Raw genomic sequence first — 24,562 nt, 5'->3', positions numbered from 1 at the left:
TTATGGTACAATGTACAAAAAAACCTCCTTATGAAAAACAGTTTAACTACTTGATCTTTAAAACAATTAAAAATGAAGTTTACTACATTTTTAAAGTGAAAGTAATACATACTTAGAGAATATTGGGGAAGTAAGAAGTAAAATAGCAAACAGAAAAAGGCCTCCACATTCTCAAAGCCATAGAAGGCCGTGGTTAATATTTGGTGCATTTCCTTCTTGTCTTTTACATGTGTAAACATTGGGTGTTTTGGGGAGGATTATTTTCTAACACAGGCTCCCACAAATGTTTTGGGTGTGAGAGTCTCTTATAGCACGAGATCTTTCCCTGGGAGAGGAGTCAGACTATCTTGTCACACAGGAAATATTTCTTGCGAATCCACCATGTGCCCTGACAGTCTTAGGAGCTAGAGTTCAAGTGTGACCCTTTGTGAACTTACATGTTAAAGTTTGTTGCAGGCATTTTGGTGACTAATGAAGATTTCTTGTCCAAACTGAGAGTGGATGGTTCACCCTAATGGAGAGATGTGCAGAGCTTTCTTGCTGGTTCTTCTTCTGTTCACCAGCTTTTGGCCCGTGCATAGGACCTCCACCCCCAGAGTTCAAAGCTTTAATGTGTCTTTCTAATAGAGTTCTGAAGTAGCCTAGAAGAGCTTGTCTGGAGAGAGCAGCAGTTGGTGCTCTTGGAATAGCAAGGAGCATAGCTCAGACCTCTGGCTCTGATCCCACCTGCTACCTTTTATTCCTTGTCCAGCATTGACTAGCTCATGGGCTTTCATTCCTAATGCCTCCTACGTGCAATAGGCTCTGTTCTACATGACAGGCAAAGCCAAGTCCCCTGACATTTAGTAGGCTTACTCACTCCTCACTCACTTGTTGATTAATTGGTTCATGCATGCATTTGGCAAATATGTGTTTGGTGTCTGCTGTATACTAGGTATCATCCAGGCACTGGGAATGCACTGGTAAGCAAGAATTCAATGAATTAGCTGTTGTTAGAATCAGGGCTTCTAACCCAAACAGTGGTTTGCCAAGGAAATGGAAGCTCATTTATTTCAACAAGCGGACTGCCAGCGTACTAAGTTGCATTTGATTTTATAAGGGATTCAGCAAATTCATGTGATCAGTCCTTAATTGAGGAGTGTGGATTGATCCACATTAGATCAATGTGGATTGATCTAATGTTCTACCTGATTATTGAATGAGATGGGGGTTCTCATTATGTGGGAGATTTGGAAAATTACTGGTGTATGAAAATGAGCCAATAAGTATGCGTTGAGTCTTGCTCAGGACAGAACCATCTTGATTTAGGGGAGAAGTGGGTGGTGTGCATTATGTAGCATCTCCATTTGAAAATGTGTTGTGCCTCAATGTCATCTGGCATTTGTGGTTGAATCACATCCCATTTGAGGTAACTAGATTTAACCTGACCCAAATAATGTGCAGGCATTTGCCCAGTGGGCCGCCTGTTTCTCTTTTAAACAGAGGCCCTTTTTCCAATTCCGCCTGACCCTGAATGCTGCCAGTTCTCCATTAGAGTATTCTATGCAGTTAATGGCCTTAGAGCAGGCAGTTTGAACAATGTAGATGAACTGTAGTCTTTGAGAAAGCAAGAAGTGTATTATAAAAACCAGGATTAATTTTAAGGCAAGCCTCACTGTACATTTTTCCTAACCTTTTCCCATGAACCAAAAGAAAGATTAAAATTCCAACAGAAGGAAAATTGCCTTAGAGAAATATCTTGAGACTGATGGATTTGTTTCATGTGTGACTTAAAATAGCCTGGGTTTCTAGTACTGCATAAAGCTGTATTCTAATGAGTTCCTGTTACCCCACTTTTCTTCAGCTCTCTTTCACATGGCCTTGCCTATAGATAGAAATACGCTAATTGTTACCATAACAGTTTTACTATATTTCTTTGAGAAATCCTCAGAATGGCCCCCTTTTAAGAATGGAGATCCAAGGGGAGGGAGATGCGACTTCTCTAGGGGTATTTCTTTGGTTCCAAGGGTCATATTTGGAATCGAGCTATATTCCTGGGCTTTGAGCCTGGGATGGCCCTATTAATTTCTTGTTCCTTTCAGGACTCAAAATGCCATTTGGGCCAACTGTGAGTTAGTTTGTTAAAAAACAAAACCAAACCAATTATTAAGGTCACTAGGCAGCTAAATGAGGTCTCTTGTCTTGTCAAACTTTAGCCTATGATATGAGGTGAAGAAGTGTTAGAAAGGCAAGGGTGGAGGACTCTGGGCCTTCTGGATGCCCTGGAGTTTAGGGGAAGCAATTCACTCCCCCAAAGGAGCCATCATAGTGAGGACCATGTTTTAAGACTTTGACAGTGAATGGTTGGATCATAGCAGAGGGACTTAGCCCAGCAATGGCTAATTTCACAGATGTTTGGCTGAAGCCCCTCATTTAGGACGTGAAGTTTGCCCCCTGAACCCCTTTTCTGTGGGATTCTAGGATGCAGGTAGTGGGAGGATGTGTGTTCCTGTGGGTCTGGGGTTGGGACAGTTGCTAAGCAAGGGATTTTGGTGTTGCTAATCCTTTTTCTCGCCCATTCTAGAGAATGCCAGACAGAGGCAGGAGGGCATCGTGAGCAATTCCATCATGTACTTCACAGAGGAGCCCCCTGAACTGCCGGCCAACAGCCCCCAACCCCTGAAGCTGCGCCGTGTCCTAAACCTCAGTCCTTTCACGGTCACGGACCACACACCCATGGAGACAGTGGTGGATATCTTCCGGAAACTGGGGCTCCGGCAGTGCCTGGTGACACGAAGTGGGTGAGTGGCTGGACTAGTGTTGATGGAATGTGTACTGTGATCAGACTTGGGAGAACAAGATGAATGAGATGTGGTCTCGGTCCTTAGGGCACTCAAGGACCAGCACTTGGTAGAGGATGGCGGTACATTGTTGTGGGTGCATTGAGAAGAAAATGACTGGGAGCTGTGGGAACTTAACACAGGGACTAGCGCAGCACAGGAAGGCGGGAGAAGCTTCCAGGTGGGGCTGCTGTGTGGCATGAGGCTGTGGGTTGAGCCAAAAGAAGGAGGCAAAGGAGAGAGCTTGGGGCTGGTTTTGTACTACCCAAGTGACACCTGGCTCAAGGAGAAGGTACAGCCTGTTCTGCTGTAATGTGACATATACAGTCCTTAAAATCATGGTGCTGATTATATGCAAAAATGAGCAATGAAAAGCACAGGGCTTGTGAGAAAAAAAGTTAGGGGCATAATGCTTGAAAACTTCATCGGTGACAAAAAAAAGAGAGATGGAAAGGTAATAAAAGTGGGAGTACCATTTTAGGCACATTAAATGATTAAGAAATATATCATTTAAGACAATAAATGTGTCACTTCACTTTGAGAGACCTGGAGGTTGGCTTATGGACCTGAGTGTTGGCCACAGCTCCTGAACATTTTGTGTATTCCTGTGTCCTGGGGCCCAGCTGGGTGCAGTTGTCTGCACTCACCTGGACTACCTCATGGATGAAATCACCAGAAGCAAATGTGAAGTTCTATTATGCTCAGTTTATTCCCTAATTTATCAGTGTGGTCAAAACAAGTCCATATTTTCAGCACAAACATTATGGGAGAGCTGAGAGACTTACTGGCCCCATGGTATTGTCTCTGTGGCAATAATATTCCTTTTGCTTTGTGTTTATACAAAGCAGGCAAGCAGCACTACAAAGACCAAGGGGTCATGATGGCATGAGCAGTGAAATGCCCCTGGGGCCATTCTTTGGGCTCAGAGGTGTACCCCAAATTCCATGGCCTATGAAGCTTGATAGGAGGAAGAGGTTGGCTGTGTCAGGGTAGTCTAGAGTCTCTGGTTGTCTGCCCAGTTCATTCCTTTATAGGCTGGGGGTAGGAGGTATGGGGTGTGGCTTGTGAAGACATTGGTCTCCTAAGTATAATTTAGGCCTTTTAGACTCCAGAGGCTTTACTCCCTGACATATTTATATTTCCAGAGCCAACACACTCCAGTTTAATCTAGCACTTCTCAACCTGGCTGATTTTGCCTCCTCCCAACCACAAGAATTTGGTTGCCACAGCTTCGGGGAAGGGATCCTGCTGGCATCTAGTGGGGAGAGGTCAGGGATGCTGTTCAGCACCCTACAATGCGCAGGACAGCCCCCATTGCAACAAAGAATCATTGGGCCCCAAATGTCACTAGCATTGCAGTTGAGTGGCCCTGGACTAGATGCCAGAGAATAACCAAGTAAGCAATCCTTACTCATTCAGCCTTCTTCCCACTGTCCTACAAATAGCAGCACAGGGCTCTGCAAGCATTTGAACTTGCACATTGACCCAGGGAACTCCTAGCCAACAAGACAGGTGTCTTCCCAGCTCTGACAACAGCTGGGTAGCTAAATGAGGTCTCTTGTCTTGTCAAACTTTAGCCTATGATATGAGGTGAAGAAGTGTTAGAAAGGCGAGGGTGGAGGACTCTGGGCCTTCTGGATGCCCTGGAGTTTAGGGGAAGCAATTCACTCCCCCAAAGGAGCCATCATAGTGAGGACCATGTTTTAAGACTTTGACAGTGAATGGTTGGATCATAGCAGAGGGACTTAGCCCAGCAATGGCTAATTTCACAGATGTTTGGCTGAAGCCCCTCATTTAGGATGTGGAGTTTGCCCACAGTGGGTGTCTTGCACTTGGGAAGGGCAATCAATAGGGAACAAATAAACAGACAGTTGAGGTTAGAGATTATTTTTTTGCTGTGACTTTTAAAGGAACTCGGTGGTTCACAAACTTGATTGTGCATCAGAATCCTCAAGGATTAAACCTCCAAGTGGACCCCAGAGTGCTGGGCTCCAGTGCAGGTCTGGGTGTGTGTGTGGAGAATGTATATTTCTAAAAAGCCCCAAAGGGCTGCTGTTGTTCAGGAGACCCCACTTTGTGAAACACTGAAGCCCATTTATATATTGTACTTGAATTTCCAGCACTTGGCATAAATACTACTGTGATCACCCATGTTGTCTCAAGAGCATAGCAGTTTCTTTTTCCCTTTAAAATAATCATCCAATGTCAGTTATCATTGGAATTTCCAGTTTTGGCAGGCAATTCTGTTCCTAACACCCGCTCACACCTCATGGAGCCCCATGAGGTTTTCCTGTGAAGATTTGGGTGCTGAAATTGGCTCCGAATGTTCTATGAGAAAACAAAATCACTCTCTCTTGCTCTCTCTCACTCTCTCTTTTGCTCTCGCTCTACATATTTTAAACAAACACAGATGCTGATAAGTTAGTGCTGGCAAGGGGTCCTTGTGTGCAGGGCCTTTCATCTCCCCGGGCTTTCAGCCAGGGCAGGCACGTCTTAAGCCAGTGCGCGTTTTTGATTATTCTGTTGCTGTGTGCCTTCCTTGCTTGTAGCTGAGAGCCCAGCTCATCCTGTTGGCCCGCATCATCCACAGGATTTCTTGGGACCTTGGGTCCAAGGTAGTGAAACCAGGCAGTAGTGAATCCAGACCAGGAACCAGAGAAGTCTTTGTTCCCAGAATGCCAGAGTGTTGGAAGCCTACAGTGGCAAAGAGTGAATTTGGGTGGGATTTTGCATACATGGGATCTAGAAAGAAGAAGCGAACTAGGGAGATGGTGTCAGCTTTCCCCAAGATCTTCTAGGTGACCCCAGAAGAGTTTAGCTGCTTTAATCTGAATTATGTTCATGGTCATGGATTGGCCATTTATTAGTGACTGGATTCATTTAAACTACTACCCAAAGGGCTGGAAGTACAAACTCTTGATTTAAATCAAGTGGGACATTTCACAGTACTAATGAACCCTGCGTGATTTGATGTCACTTCCTTCCAGAAGGATGTGCAGTGTTCTTCTGTGGTAATTATTGTCGAGGGCCAGGGCACAACTGATGCCTGCATGCAAGGTAGCTCCTGAATTTGTATTTCCCCTGCTGAACTGTTGTAACCAGCTTGACTTTCAGACATTGTAGTTGCAGAGCTTGAAGGGGGTCTAGTCAGGACTGCTTTAGGAAAAGGCCTGATCTTTGATGCTGTCTCCAGAGTGAAGATAAGGAAATAAAAAGCAGGCTTTAAAGATATGGGAGGAGTGGTGTATGTGTGTGGTATAGTCAAGTTCTCAGCACTTTGCAAACACCAACAAGTCATATTTTTAAAAGCAACATTGGTTTGATCATCTCACTGAGGAGCTATTTGATTTGAGACCCAGAAAAGGCTAAAAAAATGTTTAAAAAATAAAGCCATGGGGCTTGTCATCTACTGAGGGCACGGGTATAATCTAATCTAAGTGGTGTTACCCAGGTGTTCCACATGCACATGTCCTGGGCTGTGCTTCCAAGTAGAAAACAAATTTCAAAGAGAACAAAAGAGCACTTGAAGTTGAGGGATTATCTATCAGCCAGCAATTGCCAGCAGCAGAACTTCTTCCCACCATGTCTGAATACACCTTCATGAACCCAATTGCTCACACCTGCTCCCATTTCTGTTGTGATCACACTGTCTTAGTGGTGTGTTGTAGGCATTCTTTCTGCCTTCTAACTGTTTTTTTTTTAATATTAAAGGGAGTTGAAGGATGTTATGCACTGAATTATGTCATCCCCACACTCCAAATTCTTATGTTGAAACCCTAACCTCTGATGTGACTATTTGGAGATGTGATCTTTAAGAGAATAATTAAGATTAAATGAGGTCATGAGTGGGACCCTAATCTGATAGAACTGGGGTCTTCATAAGAAGAGAAAGAGACGCTAGGGATGCTCAAACAGAGAAAAGGGCCATGTGAGGTAACAGCAAAAAGGCAGATGTCTGTAAGCCAAGGAGAGAGATCTCTGCAGAAATCAACCCTGTCAGCTCCTCGATCTCAGCCTTCCAATCCCCAGAACTGTGAGAACCTCCATTTATGTTCTTTAACCCACCCAGTCTGTGGTGCTTTGTTATGGCAACTCAAGTAGACTGAGTCAGGACTCAGACTCAGCTTGGCAGACTTAGTAAACAGCATCTGGTTTTCTGGGGCATCATCAGTTTGACTGCATTTTGATAAATTTCAAAAACATATTTAAAGTACCATGTGAACATGTTTAAAGTCAAGTAGCTTTAAACAGCTAGAATGAAAAACAATTCCAGACTTTATCCTTCTTCACTGCTCACCTCCCTTCAGCCAAACCCTCCCCTCCAAGGGTTTGTTTTCTTTAATCAATAGACTTTATTTCTTAGAGCAGTCTTAGGATTACAGAAAAATTGAACAGAAAGTAGAGTTCCCATATTCCCTTTCTTGCACCTTCAGTTTCCCTTCATTGGTGTATTGTATTTGTTGCCATTGATGAACCAATAGCAATATATTGTTGTGAAAAGATCAAAAAGGGTCACTTGTAGGGTCAAAGTGACCCTGTAGTTGACATTAGGGTTCACTCTTAGTGTTGCATGTTCTATTGGTTTTGACAAATGGAGAACAACATGTACCCACAATTATAGTATCACACAGAGTAGTTTCACTGCCCTAAACATCCTCTGTGCTCTGCCTGTTCATCTCTCCTTCTCTCACCTTCCCATAACCCCTGGAAACCACTGGTCTTTTTTACTCTCTCCTTAGTTTTGTCTTTTCTAGAATGTCAGAGAATTAGAATTACATAGCCTTCTCAGACTGGCTTCTCTTAGCAAAATACATTGCAGGTTCCTCCACGTCTTTATCTGGCTCAATGGCTCATTTCTTTTTAGCACTGAACAATATTCTATTGTCTGGATGTTTGTTTATCCATTTACTTCCTAAAGGACATCTTGGTTGCTTCCAAGTTTTGGAAATTATGAATGAAGCATATATCTTCTAAGAGTAAGGACACTCTTTTTACATAATCACTAAACCATAATTACATAAAATTAGTAATAACTCAATTTATCACTCAATATCTAGTTCATACCAAATTTCAATCCAGAATTCCTTCAAGGTTCATACATTGCATTTTATTGTTTTGCCTCATTCATCTTTCATTTAAAATAGTTCCCTGCCTTTTTTTGTTTGTTATTCGTGGCATAGATTTTTTTTGAAGAGTCCAGACCAGTAGTCTCACATTCTGAATTTGTTTGACTGCTTCCTCATGGTTTGATTTGGTTTAAGTAGTTTTTGGCAACATTTCAAAGTAGATAATGTCATAATGTCAGCTTTTCTGACTTTGTTGGTGATAAGCTCCATCACTTGGATGAGGTGGTGATGGCCGGAACCCTCACTTGTAAAGGGACATTTTTCTTTTTGTAAGGAACCTGTGGAGGTATACTTTGAGACCATGTGAATTTTCTATTTTCCAGCAGCCATTACCCAGTGGTTTTGGAATCCATTGGTAATTACTGACTGAACTAATTCTTACATTGTGGTTGCAAAATGTTCTAATTCTATTCTGCTTTCTACATTTTTCCTAATTTTTTTTTATTATCATGATAGAGTCATGATGCTTTATTTCAGTGTTTTGTCATCCATATTGTCATTATTTGTTTTGCTTAACATGATTTTAAAGGCCACTTTTTGCTCTTTTCCTCTCTCCTGAGTTGTTCCTATGTGATAATGTGGAAGGGGTAGTATCTTCTGTCTCCACCTGTATGATAGAGATGGAAACTAACACAAGAAATCAATCACTTTTTTAAGGCCCAATGCAATCAGGGACAAAGAAGTCAGAATTTTAGCGTGACAATTTCATGGACCAGTGTGCATTTTACCAAACGTAACAGACTTGAATACTGCTCCGAATACTTGAATTACCTTTGAATATTTACTTTCCATTAGTAAGAGATGAGTTTGACTGATTTGGCTTTAATTAGACAAATGGAAGTGTGTTACTGTTGTTTTCTGCTTTTTTTGTACATCATCATTTTACACAGATACAGAGAAGTTGGTCATTTTAATAGCTATACAATATCCCAGTGTTAGACTGCCATAATTTACTTCTCTATTCCCATTTTCTTAGATGTGACAGAGATATGGTGAGTAGCATTTTGCAAACTAACTTGGCAGTGGAACTTCTTTTCTCCAAAGAAGTTGTGTATGTTGCCTTCCTTCAAGCCCTTCACTGTACCTAGCTAGAAGGCATGATTTGTTTCAGATGGTGGTCATTTAAATATTTAGTAAAATCAAGAGGAAAGCAAGGGCTTCCGTGAATGGATGTCCAAGTGTGTACTGCATAATTCAGGGGGGTACTATTTACATTGTAGTGTTTGTGCAGGGCTCTCCCTGGAGTTGTTCAATGTACTGTCTAGGTGGCCCTACTCAAGTGACCCTGGCAGGTGGTATTGTTTTTATAAGTTGAAAGCAATGGAATTTTGGAAGAGGAGGTAATTTACAGATATAATCAGAAATGAACATGAAACTTTGCCCTTCTAGTAAGATAGATTTAAAATAGAATTGGTTACTATACTTAAAATACCTTATACTTGGAATTTTTGTGGGGTGGGCAAGTTTTGACAATGGCTTTGATAAAATCCTTTTATTTTATTGATTATAATCTTGAAATTTAGGAGTATTACTCATCACAAGTTTACTGCTGGAATAAACAAGTTTGCAATCTCAGTGGCCTGATGTGTCAGGTTTATTTTTCCCCTGTGTCCCATCCAGTGTGTGTTGTAGCAGGAGTGGGCTGTAAACACACAGTCATTCAAGGATCAGGTCTTTGAATCTGATGGCTCCTAAATCAATCCCATGTAACCTCAGAGTCCTTCACTGGCTCCCTTGCCTCTGATTGGTAGATCAGGAGAGAGAGTATGAGGAAATCTGTGGGCAAATTGGGAGTGGCATCTCTCATGGCTACCTATATACTGTTGGCCAGAGCTCACTCAGTTGGCCACATCCAACTGTAAGGGAAGCTGGCAATGTTGTCTCTCTGTATGCCCAGGTGAAAAGTGAAAAAGGCACTGGTTTTTAGGGACAGATACCAGTCAGTACTGCAAGGTTGACCTCTTTTTTCTATTTTGTTCCTTCTCCAGGAGACTTCTTGGCATCATCACAAAAAAGGATGTTCTGAGACATATGGCCCAGATGGCAAACCAGGACCCTGAATCCATCATGTTTAATTAGAAACAAGATGGCAATTATTATGAGAAAAATACAACTGTGTCATTTTAAAAGAAGTAAACAGATGATGTGTTATAATTCTAAAGAATGATCCAAAAGCTTTGTTTGAAAGGAAGGGAAGAAAGATGAAACCTTTTGTTAAAAAGTACATCCATGAGTAGGCATTTTATAGCTTTAACCCCTTATAAGTTTCAAGTTGTATTTGTTAATGACTTTACTAATTGCTATGGGGGCATGTGGGTGGGTATAAATTATGTGGTTTGTACAGGGACATGGAACACAAATGCTGAATCAACAAATGTTTGCCCTTTTGTTCAAGGCTGATATTTGTGAAGCTTTGAGTCCATAAGGCAAAGGGCTATTGGTGTGTCGGTGTCCTTATTTGTTGATTGGTTCCTGAAGTTTTGCTGCTATGTTACTGAATCAGACTAAAGATATATGCACTTACTTTGTTGGAATAGGAAAAGAAATTAAATTTGAACATAGTGAAAACCGTAAGTATGGGTTCATGCATGTCTATCCCATTTCTTGCTTCTGTTCTCAGTCTGTTATTTTACTTATCCATCAGTTTCTGAACCCACATCAGGATCACCTGTTATGAGTATGAAGAAATCATTTATTTCTGCAAGTCTAGCATTTTGGGACTGCCTGATGAACTATTGGAACATTTAGTGCTGCACCGTGTTCCCTTCCATGCAAAGGGGTTCATTATTATTTTGAGAGTAAACACACCCAATCACTGATTTGCATCCTCATTGCATTTGCTTATTTATTGCTGTTGCCTGTGCATTCTTAAATATTGATCAGTCCAGCACTTTCTATGGGCCATATCCTATATGCTGCCAGCTTGCCATAAGTGTGCTTTAATTTCCAAATAGCCTATACAAGAATCAGAACAGGCTACCCAGTGTAACTACTTATTTTCCCTCTCAGATCTTAAGAAATATGGCTGTGGAGAGGGTGAGGCATATGAGTTCTCAGTGGGAACTCCTTCAAATGGATTGCAAGAGAAATACTAAATTGATTCTAAATCTGTTCCATTCTCTTCTCTGTAGGATGCAAAATGCCCAGCTTTAATGTATAAGCATGCATTTTCACACCAGCAATCAAAGCACAGAAGGACAGAGTTAAATTCTAGACAGCCAATTTGTGCATTGGACATCTTTTGTATTGAATGTAATGATGCATTTATTCTTTCAGTCAGGACTTCCGTCTTTTCTGGGGGAAGGAATTAAGCTATGTTTTTTAGGTCCACTGTATGATCTCTGTGAACAAGATTTATCCTGTTTGCTCTTTCTCTTTAGTCTGTTCTCTTTTCACTGCATCATCCTCATCCTTCTCAATATCACTATTGAATATTGATGTATCAGGTGTGCATTTGGCTGCAAATCAAAGAAAATCCAATCAACAGTGATGAACTGAATAGGAAACCTGGGATTGCATACCCAGGACTATCATCTTCATAGTATCATCAAGGATCCACACTCCTTGGTATTTTTTCTCACCATCCTTTGTGGCATAGTCTCAAGATGGTTACTGAACTGCTGGTATGATGTCTGCTTTCTAAGCAGGAAGAGGCAAATAATAGATGCAATGATAATGTCAAGAAAGCAAAGCTGTCCCAGAAATGCCCAGCTTCCACGCGTTGGCTAGAATTCTGTCACATGGCTCCTCCAGCTGCAAGTGAGTCTGGGAAGGACAGTGTTTAGTGAGGCATATTACTCTCTGAACAAGATTTAGATTCTTTTAATGAGGAAGAGGGGATTGGTCCTTGGGAGGCGGGTGTTGTCTGCTGTATTAGATGCCATCATTGTGCCCCTGTCATTGTCCTCTTTACTTTTGTTTGCTAAAGCCCTTTGAACACTCTCTTCTAACCTTATAGTCCCCACTCTTTCAGATGTGACACAGAATTTCTAATAAGAACCCATAATTTCTTAGCCTAAATAAAAATGTTAATCTTGGATAAAAACCTACCTAAAAGTGGTTTTCTATGACAACTTCTAGTTGATATGTTTAAAAAGTTTAAGAGTTAGATCATGCTGACAAACTACGGAAAATTTGTTTCTGTAATTGGCTCCCTCCAAAATAATATCAGATGGCTACTTCAGTATGGACATCCAGAAGTAGGGAATTCAGTGTTCACTCTTATAATAGAATGAAATTTGTTGTTTCATTCATGGCACGTACATATTGAGTAACAAATCCTAATATTAGTATTGTTATTGGGTTTTCATGGAACAAATGCAAGTGAAGCTGGAGTTTCCTGGACTTTAAAATCTGAAAAAGTCTTAAGGATTGCTTCATGTAGTTCCCCTCTTATTCCCATGTGGCATCCCAAAGAGTATTAGTCATAGCCTGGATTTAGATAATCCAGGATGGGCAGCCTTTTAGCTGAAAACTAGGAGCTTCAGTAGGGAACATGAAACAGTGAAAAGACAGCCAAAGGTCAGTGACACCAGAGAATGCCCTTCTTCTCCAGCTGAGGCCATAGAAGGATGAGAGGGTACTTTCCTCTGGGCCAAAGTCACCAAGGGAAGTTATGTCTTTCACCCCAATGCTTAGCATAGAGTCATCTGTGAATTCACAGGGAACAGTTGGGAGTGTCACTTGACTTAAGTAACCTAACCTTGTTTTCCTTCATAAATTGAACCTCCAATTTGTTGCGGGGCTCAGGCTCTTCTCAACTAAAGGCCAGGGTTAGACAGGCAGGTTAAGGTCAAGGATGGGGGAATTTGCAATAGGAACTACAAGAGCCAATTGTCTTCCTTACCTGGAGCCCTAACTCAGCCCTGCAGTCCACTCACCCACCCATCAGACTCCATGGGAAAGATGCTGCTCAACTTTGTCATTCCTTGTTAAAAAGCATAGAGGTAGGGATTCACAAAGTATTTACTGTAGCACTTCATCACTTAATCTGGTGATCTAATGAGCAAGAGGAATAGAGCTGGAATGTGGAGATGAAATAAACATTTTTCAGAGGAACATTTCCAGAACCAAAGGCTTTAGACATTTGTAGAACTTACTGGATTCTTTCTGAATCTTTTTTTTAAAAATGTGAATAGACATAAGTACACAATGGAAAAGGAGTTCTCTAAGTAGGCTCATCAACTTATCTGTTGCTCTCTCTGTTATGAAGGAACTGTGTCATAGAAGTCAGACACCACCTGGAAATGCAGGTGTGTGTGTGGCTTTTTGAGAAAGGGAATGTGCTAGAAACAAATAGCATTCAGTGTTTGCTGTTACTTACAAAAAGGCAGTCTCACATTTCTCCATTCAGTCCTTCCCAAAGACCTCACAAAGGAGAAGACAGGTCAGTAGATACATTTTTGGCCCTAATAAGTCACAGAAATTGAAAAACTTTGAGCAGTTTGTTTTACTTAGGTGAGAGCTGGTTACTTCAAATGATCAACACATGTGAATACTGCTCAGTGTTCATTATCAGGTGATGAGCTGGAAGAGAGAAGAAATTCGGAGAAGTGAATTACATGATTGTCATATAGTACACCTCTGTTTTAATCTCACTGGGCAGTGCCTTATCAGACTCAGCTTCCAACCTCTGCAATGACTTACAGGAGGGGAGAGCCTGTGTGCCTAAATCAGGGAGCATGAAGCAGACTCCATTTTCACCCGTGTGGTCATAACGAGCTTTTCAACAGCTTCGGTGTGCTGAGAATGAGCCTACGTGTGATTTTTATGAGATCTATTTGCATTTGGTGTTGGAGCAACCACAAAGCAATTTTTTTATTGTAACACTCTGTAAACATTGGCACCTTATTAAAAATTAAATATTTAAACTTTTAAAAATATAACAAGCATAGACTTCTCAAGAAGCACAATGTAAATGGAAGAGATGCTGATTTCACAGCATTTCTACTTGATTCTGGTGACTGCTGAAGTATGTGGCCAAGTTAGAGACCTGTCTTAACATTGTCATGCAAGATTGTGACATTAGTTTGGTCAGCTTTAAAATCCATTTTTCTTAGCCTGGTAGATGATAGCCAGATAAACATTCAAACTGAGGCTGCAAGTTTCCTAAGATGGGGTAGGACCATTGTCCCTTAGGCCATCTGTGTGTCTGCTCTGTGCATGGAGCTGGGGAGCACAGCTTGAGTAATGGTCTAACATTCATTCTTTCAAATGAAAATTTTTATTTATTACTTTGAGAACATAGGATTTGAATTATGTTCTTTCCTACCATTTTTTTTAATTTTAAAATTTCAACTTCACAGAAAATTTGAAACAAAATAGCACAAAGAATGCTCGCATATGTTTTACCTAGAAGAGGCAGAGAGAGGAGCCCCCTCTGGTTAAGGGAGGGAGCCAGTTCCAGGGACAGCTTGGGGAAGATTATCCTCAGCAGAGGAGACAGCAAGTGCAAATGTCCTGAGGTGCAAACAGGCCTAGCCTGCTGAGGACCTGCTAAGGGTGAGTGGCTGTAGGATGTGCGGTCCTTGGGGAAGGAGTGGGGTATTTCAAGTTGGTTTTGTTTTGCCTTGTGAAAAAGGGTAGACATAAATAGATGCTTCAGGAACCTGTAGGGCCAGGTAAAGACATAGAATTCAGAAGGATGACATGATTTGACTTGCATTGTACATGAACCATTTAGGATGTCGTAAAACAACACTAGAAGCTGGGAGGCTATTGCCAGTATGTGGATTATGTTGGAGGCTTTCCCCAGGGTTCTTGAATTCCATATATATTTTTAAGATAGAGTCAACAGATTTGCTGGTGGATTGGATATAAAATGGTACAATGAATTTGCCATTTACTGAGATAGGCTAGACTAGGCAAACACCTCTATTTTGGAAGTGTTCCATTGGAGATACTAGTTGGACACTCAAGTGCAGAGTTCAGGGGAATCATTAGGGTTGGAGACATAAATCAAGTCATTGGTATATCAGTGGTATTAAAGCCATGTCTGGAAACTTCTGTGGCCTAATGGCATCCTAAGACCAAACAACCAGCATTCTAACCAACTTTCAATACTGTATTGAACTTTCAGAGAGTTATACTGACTTAGACGATTGCACTTGATTCCAGCTCCATTGCCTCTTAGCTATGTGAGGTTGTTAAAGGGATTGAACCTCTCTGAGCCTGGGTTTCCCCAACTCTGTAGACTCAACTACTTACTGTTCTTGACCAGTGACGTACCTGTGAGAATTAAGTGATTTAATTATTGTAAAGCACTTGGCTTGGAATAGACCACACAAATGGTAGATATTATCATTTCCTGTTATGAAGCCCTCCCAGTAGCTTTAATTGTTAATTAATTAACTTTATGTCCTTAAAGGACACATTACACTTTAGTTTAATTACAACACCCCTACAAGTAAACACAGATTGGGCTAACCAGTTGCCTGTGTTTCCAACTCTTTCTGAGGTCATTTTTTTCAAAAACCAAAATGAAACAAAACAAGCTAAACCTCAGATCACTTAAGGGATGTCAAAAAAATTCTTTCAGACTCCAAATTAATGGGAAATCATTAAAAAAGAAACCACTTGGTAGGAAATTCCATTTCTCTGTAGCTTTGTATTGGCTTGGGGGGCAAAAACACATAAATATGTATAAATATTGAGCTCTTGATTAGCTTAAAATTTGGAGCGAGAGTTCATGAAACACAAGACTGTGTATAACTTGCTAATTTTCAGACAATGTAAAGCCCAATACCCACTACACTTCCAGACAGAAAAATCTCACCAGCATGGTGTTAATGTAGAAATAAATCTCATTAGTAAAAGTCATGGAAAACCAGCCTTTTGCGGGCCTTGGATATTTCCATTCATCACAATGTAGTTAAAAACCAGAGAGGGAGAATAAATGAACAGAATTTGTCTGAAAGGTGACAACCCATCAGGTTTAATTCTGGGAGCCTAGTTATAGTGAACCAGAATGGTGTTGCACAGAAATGTTGGGGTTGGGCAGGTTTCTTCCTGAGGTTTCATGACTTGAGACAGGACCAGAAACTTCTGTGTCTCCCCAGGACAATCAGGCCGGCTGAGCACAGGGGAGCCTGTCATGCCTGTTGCTATAGCTCTTCCCCAGTTCATCAGTAGTTAATTGGCTAGAAAGAGGCTACCATCTGTGAAGGCAGATAGGGAGCATCTATTTTTGGCAGTTTCTGAACAATTGCATTTCATTAAATAAATGCTTTTTTCTTTCCGAATGAGCAATAGCAAAGAGCACCTTGTGGGGATTTCCAAACCCCCAAACTCAGGGTTTGGCTCACAGAATGAAGGGAGCAATTTCTATGTAATTCCAGGGCTTGTTGTGGAACACATATGTCAAGGATTAAACACTCGTCCTCAGTCCAAACAGAGTCTGTGAGAGCATTGAAATCATATACATATATTCTTGTCCTGCAAAGTGCCTGATAGGTTGCGTCCAGCAGACACTTGCTGGTGGTAGAACATTCCTGCCTTCTGCAGGGCTCCATGTTTATATCACACACTCTCACCCACTCTTAGGGCTTCCACCTGTTTCCAGCCAATGCTAACCCAAGTGGAAATTGGTGCTGGCTTCCTTTTGATGAACAGGTTTCCTTTTCAGGCATTTCTCAAACCCAGCCTGTCCCCAGAAAAACAAGATCCTTTCCAGGAATGGCTATGGGTGGTTTACATGACCAAGGAATTTTCTTCAGGATGTTGCCCAGTGCCCAATTACTCCATAGGGCAGGAGTCTCAGGTAGTTATTACAGAGTGGGGAGGGCCACCAGATCACCACATGGTGGGGATGGACTTCCCAAAGTGCTTTGAGGAGGCAGTGTTTCTTCAGGATGCTGCTAGGTGTCTGAAGAAAAGAGTGCACTTTGTGGCTAACTGAATTGGTAAGTTTCATTTCATTGGACTGGGGTTCCAAAGGCCAGCCCCTGGGAATCCGTGCTATGGGGCCAGGAATGGGAGGGTTCAGGAGTTTTGGTGAGTTTTTCATAAAGCTAGGGGAAACTCCTTGGTGGTAGGCAAAGACAGGGTGAGAAGTATAAGGCCTGGGGGCAGGCTTTAGTGTTTCTGGGTGGCTGGGGAAGAGTGTACCCCACCCCCTTTAAGCAGAAAGCAGCAATTTACAGAAGAGGGGACATTTGCCTCTTTTTGAGAATGTAACAGGGCTCCCAGAAAGATCACAGTTATCTTACCTGGGCACAGATCTCACACCAACTGGGGATTTTGAAGTGCATGCTCCCGGTTCAGCTGGCTGCATGATCTGCCCTGTCCCCCTTCCTGGGTGGTCTTTGCTTGTTCTATCTCATTAGAAAGATTCTCAGCTGGTTTCCTGAGTTGACTCTGAACATTTTTGTGTCTTTATTGAAAGTTTGGAGCCATGCTTGGCAAACTACAGCATGTGGACCAAACCCAGTCTGCCACCCACCCATCTTTGTAAATAAAGTTTTGTTTGCACATGGCCATGCCCATTTGTTGCCGAATTGTCTGTGGCTCATTCTGAGCTACAGTGGCAGAATTCAGCAGCTGCAATAGAGACTGCCTAGCCTGCAAAGCCTAAAATATTTACTATCTGGCTCTTTACAGAAAAAGGTTGCCGACTCCTGACTTAGAGTAGATTAGGGTCACCAAGTCACTGGATAGCCATCAGGGGTAACAGAACTTTCTTTCTTAGACTGGATGGAAAATATGAAGAGCTTTTATATGAAGAAACAAGTAAAGATGTGCATGTTGGTGGAATAGGGTGAATATGTTCAAATGCTTTTCTACCTTCCAAATTTCCCCCACAGCTGTACCTGTGCCAGAAATCTCTGTCCTGACTTGGATATGAAGAGGTATCAGTAATCTCTATTAAATTTAAATATGTCTTCTGCAAGGGAAAGCGACCCCTAACCTTTGACTTGCACTTTGTCATTTTTGAAGAGGTTTTCATATTTATTTGTGTTTATTCCTCTCAATGGTCCTGTAAAGTAAAAATGATGATACCCATTGTTCAGAGTAAGAAGCTGAGGCTGGAAGAGGTTAAAGCATAGCAGAGTCAGCCGAGGAGTTTTTATAGCTCACCGGTGCCCTGGGGCCATGCCTGGACACTTTGATTCAACTGCTTTTGGGTGGGGTCTGGCATCACCTTTATTAAGACCTAAAGCATGGTCAGGTTTGAGAACCCCTGGCTCCAGGGACTCACCCAAGTAAATGTAGCCTGGTGGTAGTCTGATTCGAGGTGAAGCTTGGCTCTTCCTGGTGTCTTTAAGTCCAGGATATTTTTTCCTACAACATGACAACTCACCTGTGCTCACGTAAGTCTCTTAGTTGAACAGGTTGGCCTAACCCACTGGTTCTCAAAGTGCGGTCCCTGGACCACCAGCAGCAGGGTTCATGAGCAGCTTGTTAGACATGTATGTTTTCTGCCCTGGACCTAGTGAAGCAGAAAGTCTTGGGATGGAGCCCAGTGACCTGAGTTTGAACAGCTGATTGAGATGCAGCTCAAGTTTGAGAATATGCACCTGGAACAGGCCTTGCCTCTGGGAAATTAGCCCTGGATGTACAGGGGTAAAATGAGTGTGAGAAGGGATGAAAAAAGTAAGAATTCAAGGCTGCCTGGCAGAGTATGAAGACACCAGGGCAGCAGGAAGAAGTCAAGATCTCACTAGTGTCCGAGGGAGCCTCTGCTGACATGTTTGGACTACGTGTGCCCAGGAGCTGTTAACAACAATTCATGCATCCATTTCCTGTGTGGCAAGTTGGAGGGGGCTTTTTGGTTTTGTTTCATTTTTTGTTTTGTAAAGTTTTGGGTTTTCCTGAATCAAGCACTTTTTAGAGATGGACATTCTTGTGTGATTAAATGAGCCTTCTTCTGCTTGGAGCCAAAGTCCCATTTTTTGCTTCGATTTCAGCCCAGGTGCTCCTTTTAATTGCATTTCATATTCAATTGTACAGCCATCCCCCTTCCAGAGAGGGCTGGGCCCCTAATCACTACAGTGCTTTTGCCCCTGCAGCTGGAACTTCAAAGGCTCCAGAAGTCATATTGTAATGTGAGCTCCAAATTGTCCCCGAGATGGAATACAGAGAGGCATCATCAGTCAAGGCTCGTCAAGGGGAGGGGACCCTCAGTGTGGCATTAGGGTGAAAGAATCCAGCCTTGTCCTCAGTCCCTTTCAGAGCCTCCCCTCCCAAGCATTGCCATTCCCCATGTGAAAACGGCACCAAGACATACATAATTCAAGGCCTTGTGCTGGTCGCTGAGAGTGAGGGGACAGACGTGCATGCCCCGGGAAAGAATGTTTGTTTCAACCAAACATACACAGCACCAGCTGCCAAGGGGAGAAGAAAAGCAGAGAGGGGGCCTCCCGCAGACTGACATGGGAAAGGATAAACAGTGATTGCAGACTCCTAGCAAGGGCTGTTGTGGGGGAAATAAACGCCATTGAGCTGAGCATGTTTGTACAATCACTGGGCCTCGAGACTGCGACTGGGAAGCACATGCTGTTTCCAAGAGGGGTGGGACCATGTGAGCTGGTGATGGTTTCAGGTCTGCACTTTGACATTCAGGTTTGACTCTAAGAGTTCACAAGAGCAGGACTTGCTTTACATAATAGCTTAATTTTAAGTTCCAAAGCACAGTCTCTGAAAGCAGATGTGATAACTTGTGGTTATAGTTTATTTCTTCAGATCAGAGCTAATATAGAGTATTGATTCCTAAAGTGGGAATTCTGAAGGGGAAACTGGGATTGGTTGGTCAAATCTATGAGTTTCTCAAGATCAAGGAGCTCTGTCTCCATTGCCTTTCTTCAGTGTCAGTTCTAGTATTTTGTATATTGATGGTAATCATTACATATTTTTGCAGGATGGATAAGTACTGAAAATCTGTTCTTCAGTTCTGATTTTTTCTTAGAATAAATCAAGAAAATAGCCCCGGCTGGTATGGCTCAGTGGATTCAGTGCTGGCCTGCAAATGAAAGGGTTGCTGGTTTGATTCCCACTCATGCTTGAGGGCCAGGTCCCCAGTGGGGGCAGGTGACAGACATCCACACATTGATGCTTCTCTTCCTCTCCTTCTCCCTCCCTTCCCCTCTCTCTAAAAATAAATAAATAAAATCTTTTAAAAATAATCCTGGCAGGCTTTTCTGGAGACATATAGTGTTTCCTCACAAGAGACAGAGCCACCATTGTGTAAAATGTCACATGTCAAAAGACAGTGGTAATCATCTTGGTGTTTCCCAGCCTGAGAAGGGCTGCTAAGCTGAGAGATCTTGAACTTCCAAAGACAGAATGTGAAGGTGGAGTCTAAAGACTCTCCTAGTCCTGGTGCATCTTTGATCAAACTGAATCTGCAGAGACTAGTGGCTCAGAAAATCCATGCCCATGACTTTGCTGAATGTGTCACATCAAAGGAAAAAAAATGCTCCACCAACTGGAAAATTCTTTTGGTGTTCAGTGTTGAGAGAGCATACAAATGAGATTAAATTTCAGTGTTTCTGGATTTGGTTAATAGATTCTCTCTTTTAAGTATAAGAAAGTGATTCTATTTATGTAGTAGAAAAGTATCCAAGAGGTACATCTAATAGTCATTATAGGGGAATAAAAATATAGCTAGAGACAGAGCATAGTAATCTTTTGAGAAGTGAGATCCAAGGTGGCTGAAGTCCATCAGCCCAACATTCTCACATGGAAACTCTGGGTTGGTAGGCAAATCTCAGGACACTGCAACTTGGCTCCTTTTTTGGGGATTCGAGGAGGTTGAAGCAAAATGGTGTTGTAGTTCCTGCACACCTGTAGTTGAGCCTTCAATGCAGCACCAGTAATTTCTATTTTCTCACCAAATTGGTGTGGTAATTTAAGAATGGGTTTCATTCTCTATAATAATAGCAAATATTTCCTGACCCCTTTACTCTGCCAGTAAGACTCCAGGCTGAGTTCTTTTTATATTCACCACGTTTCCATTTTTGAATATTCACTCTGAGCTGAGTAGGCCATGGCTACCCCCTTGTACAGATGAAGACTGTGGGGGTTGGGGAGGTTTGGGGGCTCATGGGAGCTTTACTTGAAACCAGGCAGCATGACTCTTGAGCCCACTTCTAACTAGCAACAATACTGTCACCTACTATTTTCCCCAGAGATAGAGCTGAAGTCAGCATCTCTATTTAACTGGTAGTGGAAGAGGCCTAGGGTCAGGAGGCAAAGCAGACCCTTGGTGCATTTTCTCCAAAACACACCTTTGTGAAGGAGAGACTCCCTGAGTGTGTAAGGGTGCTGAGCTCCAGCACACTGAACTTTACCTCCACCGCCCCCGCCCAGCCATGCAAACAAATGGTGATTGCAATTCTCTTAATGTTTAGTGATCAAAATGGGTTAAAAAGGGTTCCTGCTCTTGTCCAATGGTGGTTAAGAGAGGATGTCTAATGAACAGAGAGAAAGATACTGGTTGTTCCTGCATTTCAACTTTCTCAATATGCCTTTCCTATCTGGCTAGCAGGTAGAAGGTCGTACGTAACCTGGGTTCAGTTGGTGTGATGGCTGGCTATCATTTACCTTCCGGTTAGAATGGAAGATTTCTTCCCTTTACATTTTAGAGTTTGTAATGCTAACCCAGTAGTTCTCAACCAGGGAGTGATTTTGTTCTTCAGAGGACATTTGGAAATATCTGGAGACATTTTGCTTATCACAACTGGGATAAGGAGCGCCTAGCATCTAGTGAGTTATATTAGTTCCCTGACATTGCTCTATCAAACTACCACAAACTGGATGGCTTAAATAATAGAAGTTTATTCCCTCACATTTTTGGAGGCCAGAAGTAAAAAAGATGTTGGCAGAATTGGTACCTTGTGAAGACTTTGAGGGGAACATGTTTTGTGCCTCTTTCTTAGCTTCTGGAGGACATCCTTGGCATTTTGTGGCTTGTGGCTGCATTACTCCATTCTCTGCCTTCACCTTCATATGGACTTTCCCTCTATTCTTGTTTGTCTCAAATATCCCTTCCCTTTCTGTTAGCAGGACACTTGTCATTGGATTTAAGGCCCACTCCAAGTCCAGGATAATCTGGTCCCAAGACACTTCACTTAATTCCATTTGCAAAGGCATTGTTTTCCAACAAGGTCATGTTCACAGGTCCTAGGGGTTGGAATTTGGACATACTTTTTGAAGGGGGTCACACTGAACCCACTACATGAGTACAAGCCAGGGATGCTGAGACCATACTACACAGTAGAGGACAGCCCCTGCAATAAAGAGGCAGAGGAACCCAGCTTGTCCATGACTGATAAATGATAAATGACAAATGTGGCAGAGAACACCTTTTGGTTTGTTTCAAGGCCTTTAGACATCTGTCATGTGCAGTATGACCCAGCACAAGCAATGCAAGCACGTGACAGCTGTCACTGCCCTGTTCTAGAGGGTGAATGATCATGTCCAATGAGTAGAGGCCATCTGTGCCCAGTAGGTGGCATTCAAATACCCAATATAACCAAGGCTGGTGTGCAAATGACACAAAAGTTAAAAAATTAATGCAGCTTTCACAAGTGTGTGTATTCTGGTATACATGTAACATATAGCTTGTATTTATTTTTTGAATGCCTATTAAGAACTTCTGATTATCCAACACAGGGCTAGGTAGTAAGTATTTCTGACTTTGAAAACCAAGATGCAAAACTGAGGATATTGTATAGATTCTAATATAACAAGAGAGAGGTCCTGACATGCCCTGTCCCATTTACTGAGGTCACTGGTCTTGGGTGATGGGCAACTTTGTTCCCAGTGCCATCTGCTGGAGACTTCCAGAAGAATAGGGACCAGCCCTAGGGTTGGGGTCTGCCACAGAGCAGAACAGGGGTGTGGTGTTGGGTTCAGGGTGGGCATGCTGTCTTAATCTGTTTCAATCTCTGCCTCAGTGACCACCACCCAGGTCCCAGCACACCCCTCCCTCCTCTTTAGGAGTCAAACCCTCTCAGCAGGAAGCAGGCTGGAGGGTCCTGGGCTGCTCACTGCCCAGCAGTTGCCAACAGTAGAGGCCCCAATGTGTAACTGGCAACCAGTATGGATCCTGAGCAGCAGCTACTTCTGGGAGTAAAGGGGGAATAGGGGTAGAGGATGATGCCCTGGCTGGTCCCCTGGATCACAGTGCCAGCTTGCTCTGTGGGCCACAAAAACATAGGTGGTGAGTTGGATTTGACCCTAGGGGCCCTAGTTTGTCATTCTCTGGTTTGGCATTATGTCAGATACTAAATCATTCTTTTTGGCTTGACAAACTACACTTCATTTGCAACATCATGACGTTGAAAGAAGTAAGAACCATCTGACACCTCATGCTAGGCTAGCCCACAGATCTTATAGATAGTACATCAAAACTCAGAAAAATGAGTGCTGCAAGGCTTTTCTTTGTAAGTGAGTGTGCAGGCCAAGGAGACATCCAGATTCATGGGGGTGAACAGAATGTTTTTGCCTTTTGCATTTTGAAGTTCAGCTTCCCCCTCCTTTTACTTCCCCAACCATCTTTTTGGAGCACATGTCCCGCAAAAACACAAGCACTGAGGCTCAGATTCTATTTATTTTTGTGACATATAGTTTAGTTTTGGCAAACTAATGTTTTAGAAATAGTGACCAATGAATTTATCCTGTCTTTTACTATGTAATCCTGAAAGGCAAATATTAGAAGTGGTAGGCTTGGAAAAAATAAAAGGGCAGAGAAGGCCAACATCCAAAGTTTTAAATGTCGTGAACTGTGTGCTGCATGTGCCAATGGTCTGGCATTTGCAATATGGATATGTTGGTTAAGACAAAATGCCTTCTTAGTTAAAGCTCCAGAAAATTGTCTGCTATCATAGTAGCAACAGCTGTCAGCAACTATTCTTTCACTTAGAAACTTCCTTAAAATGTCTTCTCAAAAATCAGCTGTCACCTCCCATTTGATTCCTCTGATCTCATATTGTATCCTGCTTCCGATGTGCACTTCCCAATCCTCTCTAAGCTAAGTTTGATCAGGTTTGTAGACTGTTTTTTCCCTGTCCCCTCTTAAATTCCTCACGGTACAGTTTGAGTACAATTGTGAAGCCTAGAAACCTTTCCTGAACCCTTAATTGTACACAAATTAAGAATGAAGTGGATTTCAGGCTTGCCACTCTGCCATGGAAGTGATCAACAACAACCAGAAACTTGACAGGGTTTTAATGGAAAATGGGAAATCAAAGATAACAAATGAGATACTTTGGCCTAGGAGAGAGGGCAGAAATTGGGGTTCAGACTTCCAAAATCATGCTCCTGCCTTGGTCAACAGTCTTAATGATCTGATTGGCAATGACTAGGGAACTATTTTGCAGGAGACTTGATACTCAGAGATATGGCTGAAGATGTTAAAAGGACTCACTGCCACCTCTGTCATCCAGATCCTTGCTGATGCCCTTTCAGATGGAGTCTGGATTTGAGGAAAGGGGCACTCAGCGAGGCTTCTGCAACCTCCTGGATTCTTCTTTACCTTTTGAAGCACCTGAAATTTCATTGCTGAAATTTCTTCTGGGCCTATGTGACATGCAAAAATAAATAATATCCTCTTCTAACCCATAAATATGGGGCTTGTAGGGCTCCAGACTTAGCTTTCTTGTCTGCGCAAGATCACCC

The 24,562-nt window shown here is 42.3% G+C and overlaps 1 protein-coding gene across 3 annotated transcripts in view; it reads left to right on the top strand.

Annotated features, from left to right (window-relative positions):
• Nucleotides 1-13,779, top strand: part of CLCN4 (chloride voltage-gated channel 4) — a 54,310-nt gene extending 40,531 nt beyond the window's left edge. For all 3 annotated transcript variants that reach the window (XM_053655817.1, XM_053655815.1, XM_053655816.1), the window contains 2 exons: nucleotides 2,564-2,780; nucleotides 9,934-13,779. In XM_053655817.1, the coding sequence (XP_053511792.1) occupies nucleotides 2,564-2,780; nucleotides 9,934-10,024 (308 nt within the window). In that variant the 3' untranslated portion in view covers nucleotides 10,025-13,779. The remainder of the gene's footprint in view (nucleotides 1-2,563; nucleotides 2,781-9,933) is intronic.
• The last annotated feature ends 10,783 nt before the right edge of the window (nucleotides 13,780-24,562 follow it).

The sequence above is a fragment of the Artibeus jamaicensis genome, unplaced genomic scaffold (genome assembly GCF_021234435.1).
Source record: "Artibeus jamaicensis isolate MK-2021 breed Jamaican fruit bat unplaced genomic scaffold, CSHL_Jam_final scaffold_1283, whole genome shotgun sequence".
Taxonomy (NCBI): Eukaryota; Metazoa; Chordata; class Mammalia; order Chiroptera; family Phyllostomidae; genus Artibeus; species Artibeus jamaicensis.
The sequence above is the reverse complement of the archived record's forward strand: the minus strand, read 5'-3'. Positions and strand labels throughout refer to the sequence as shown.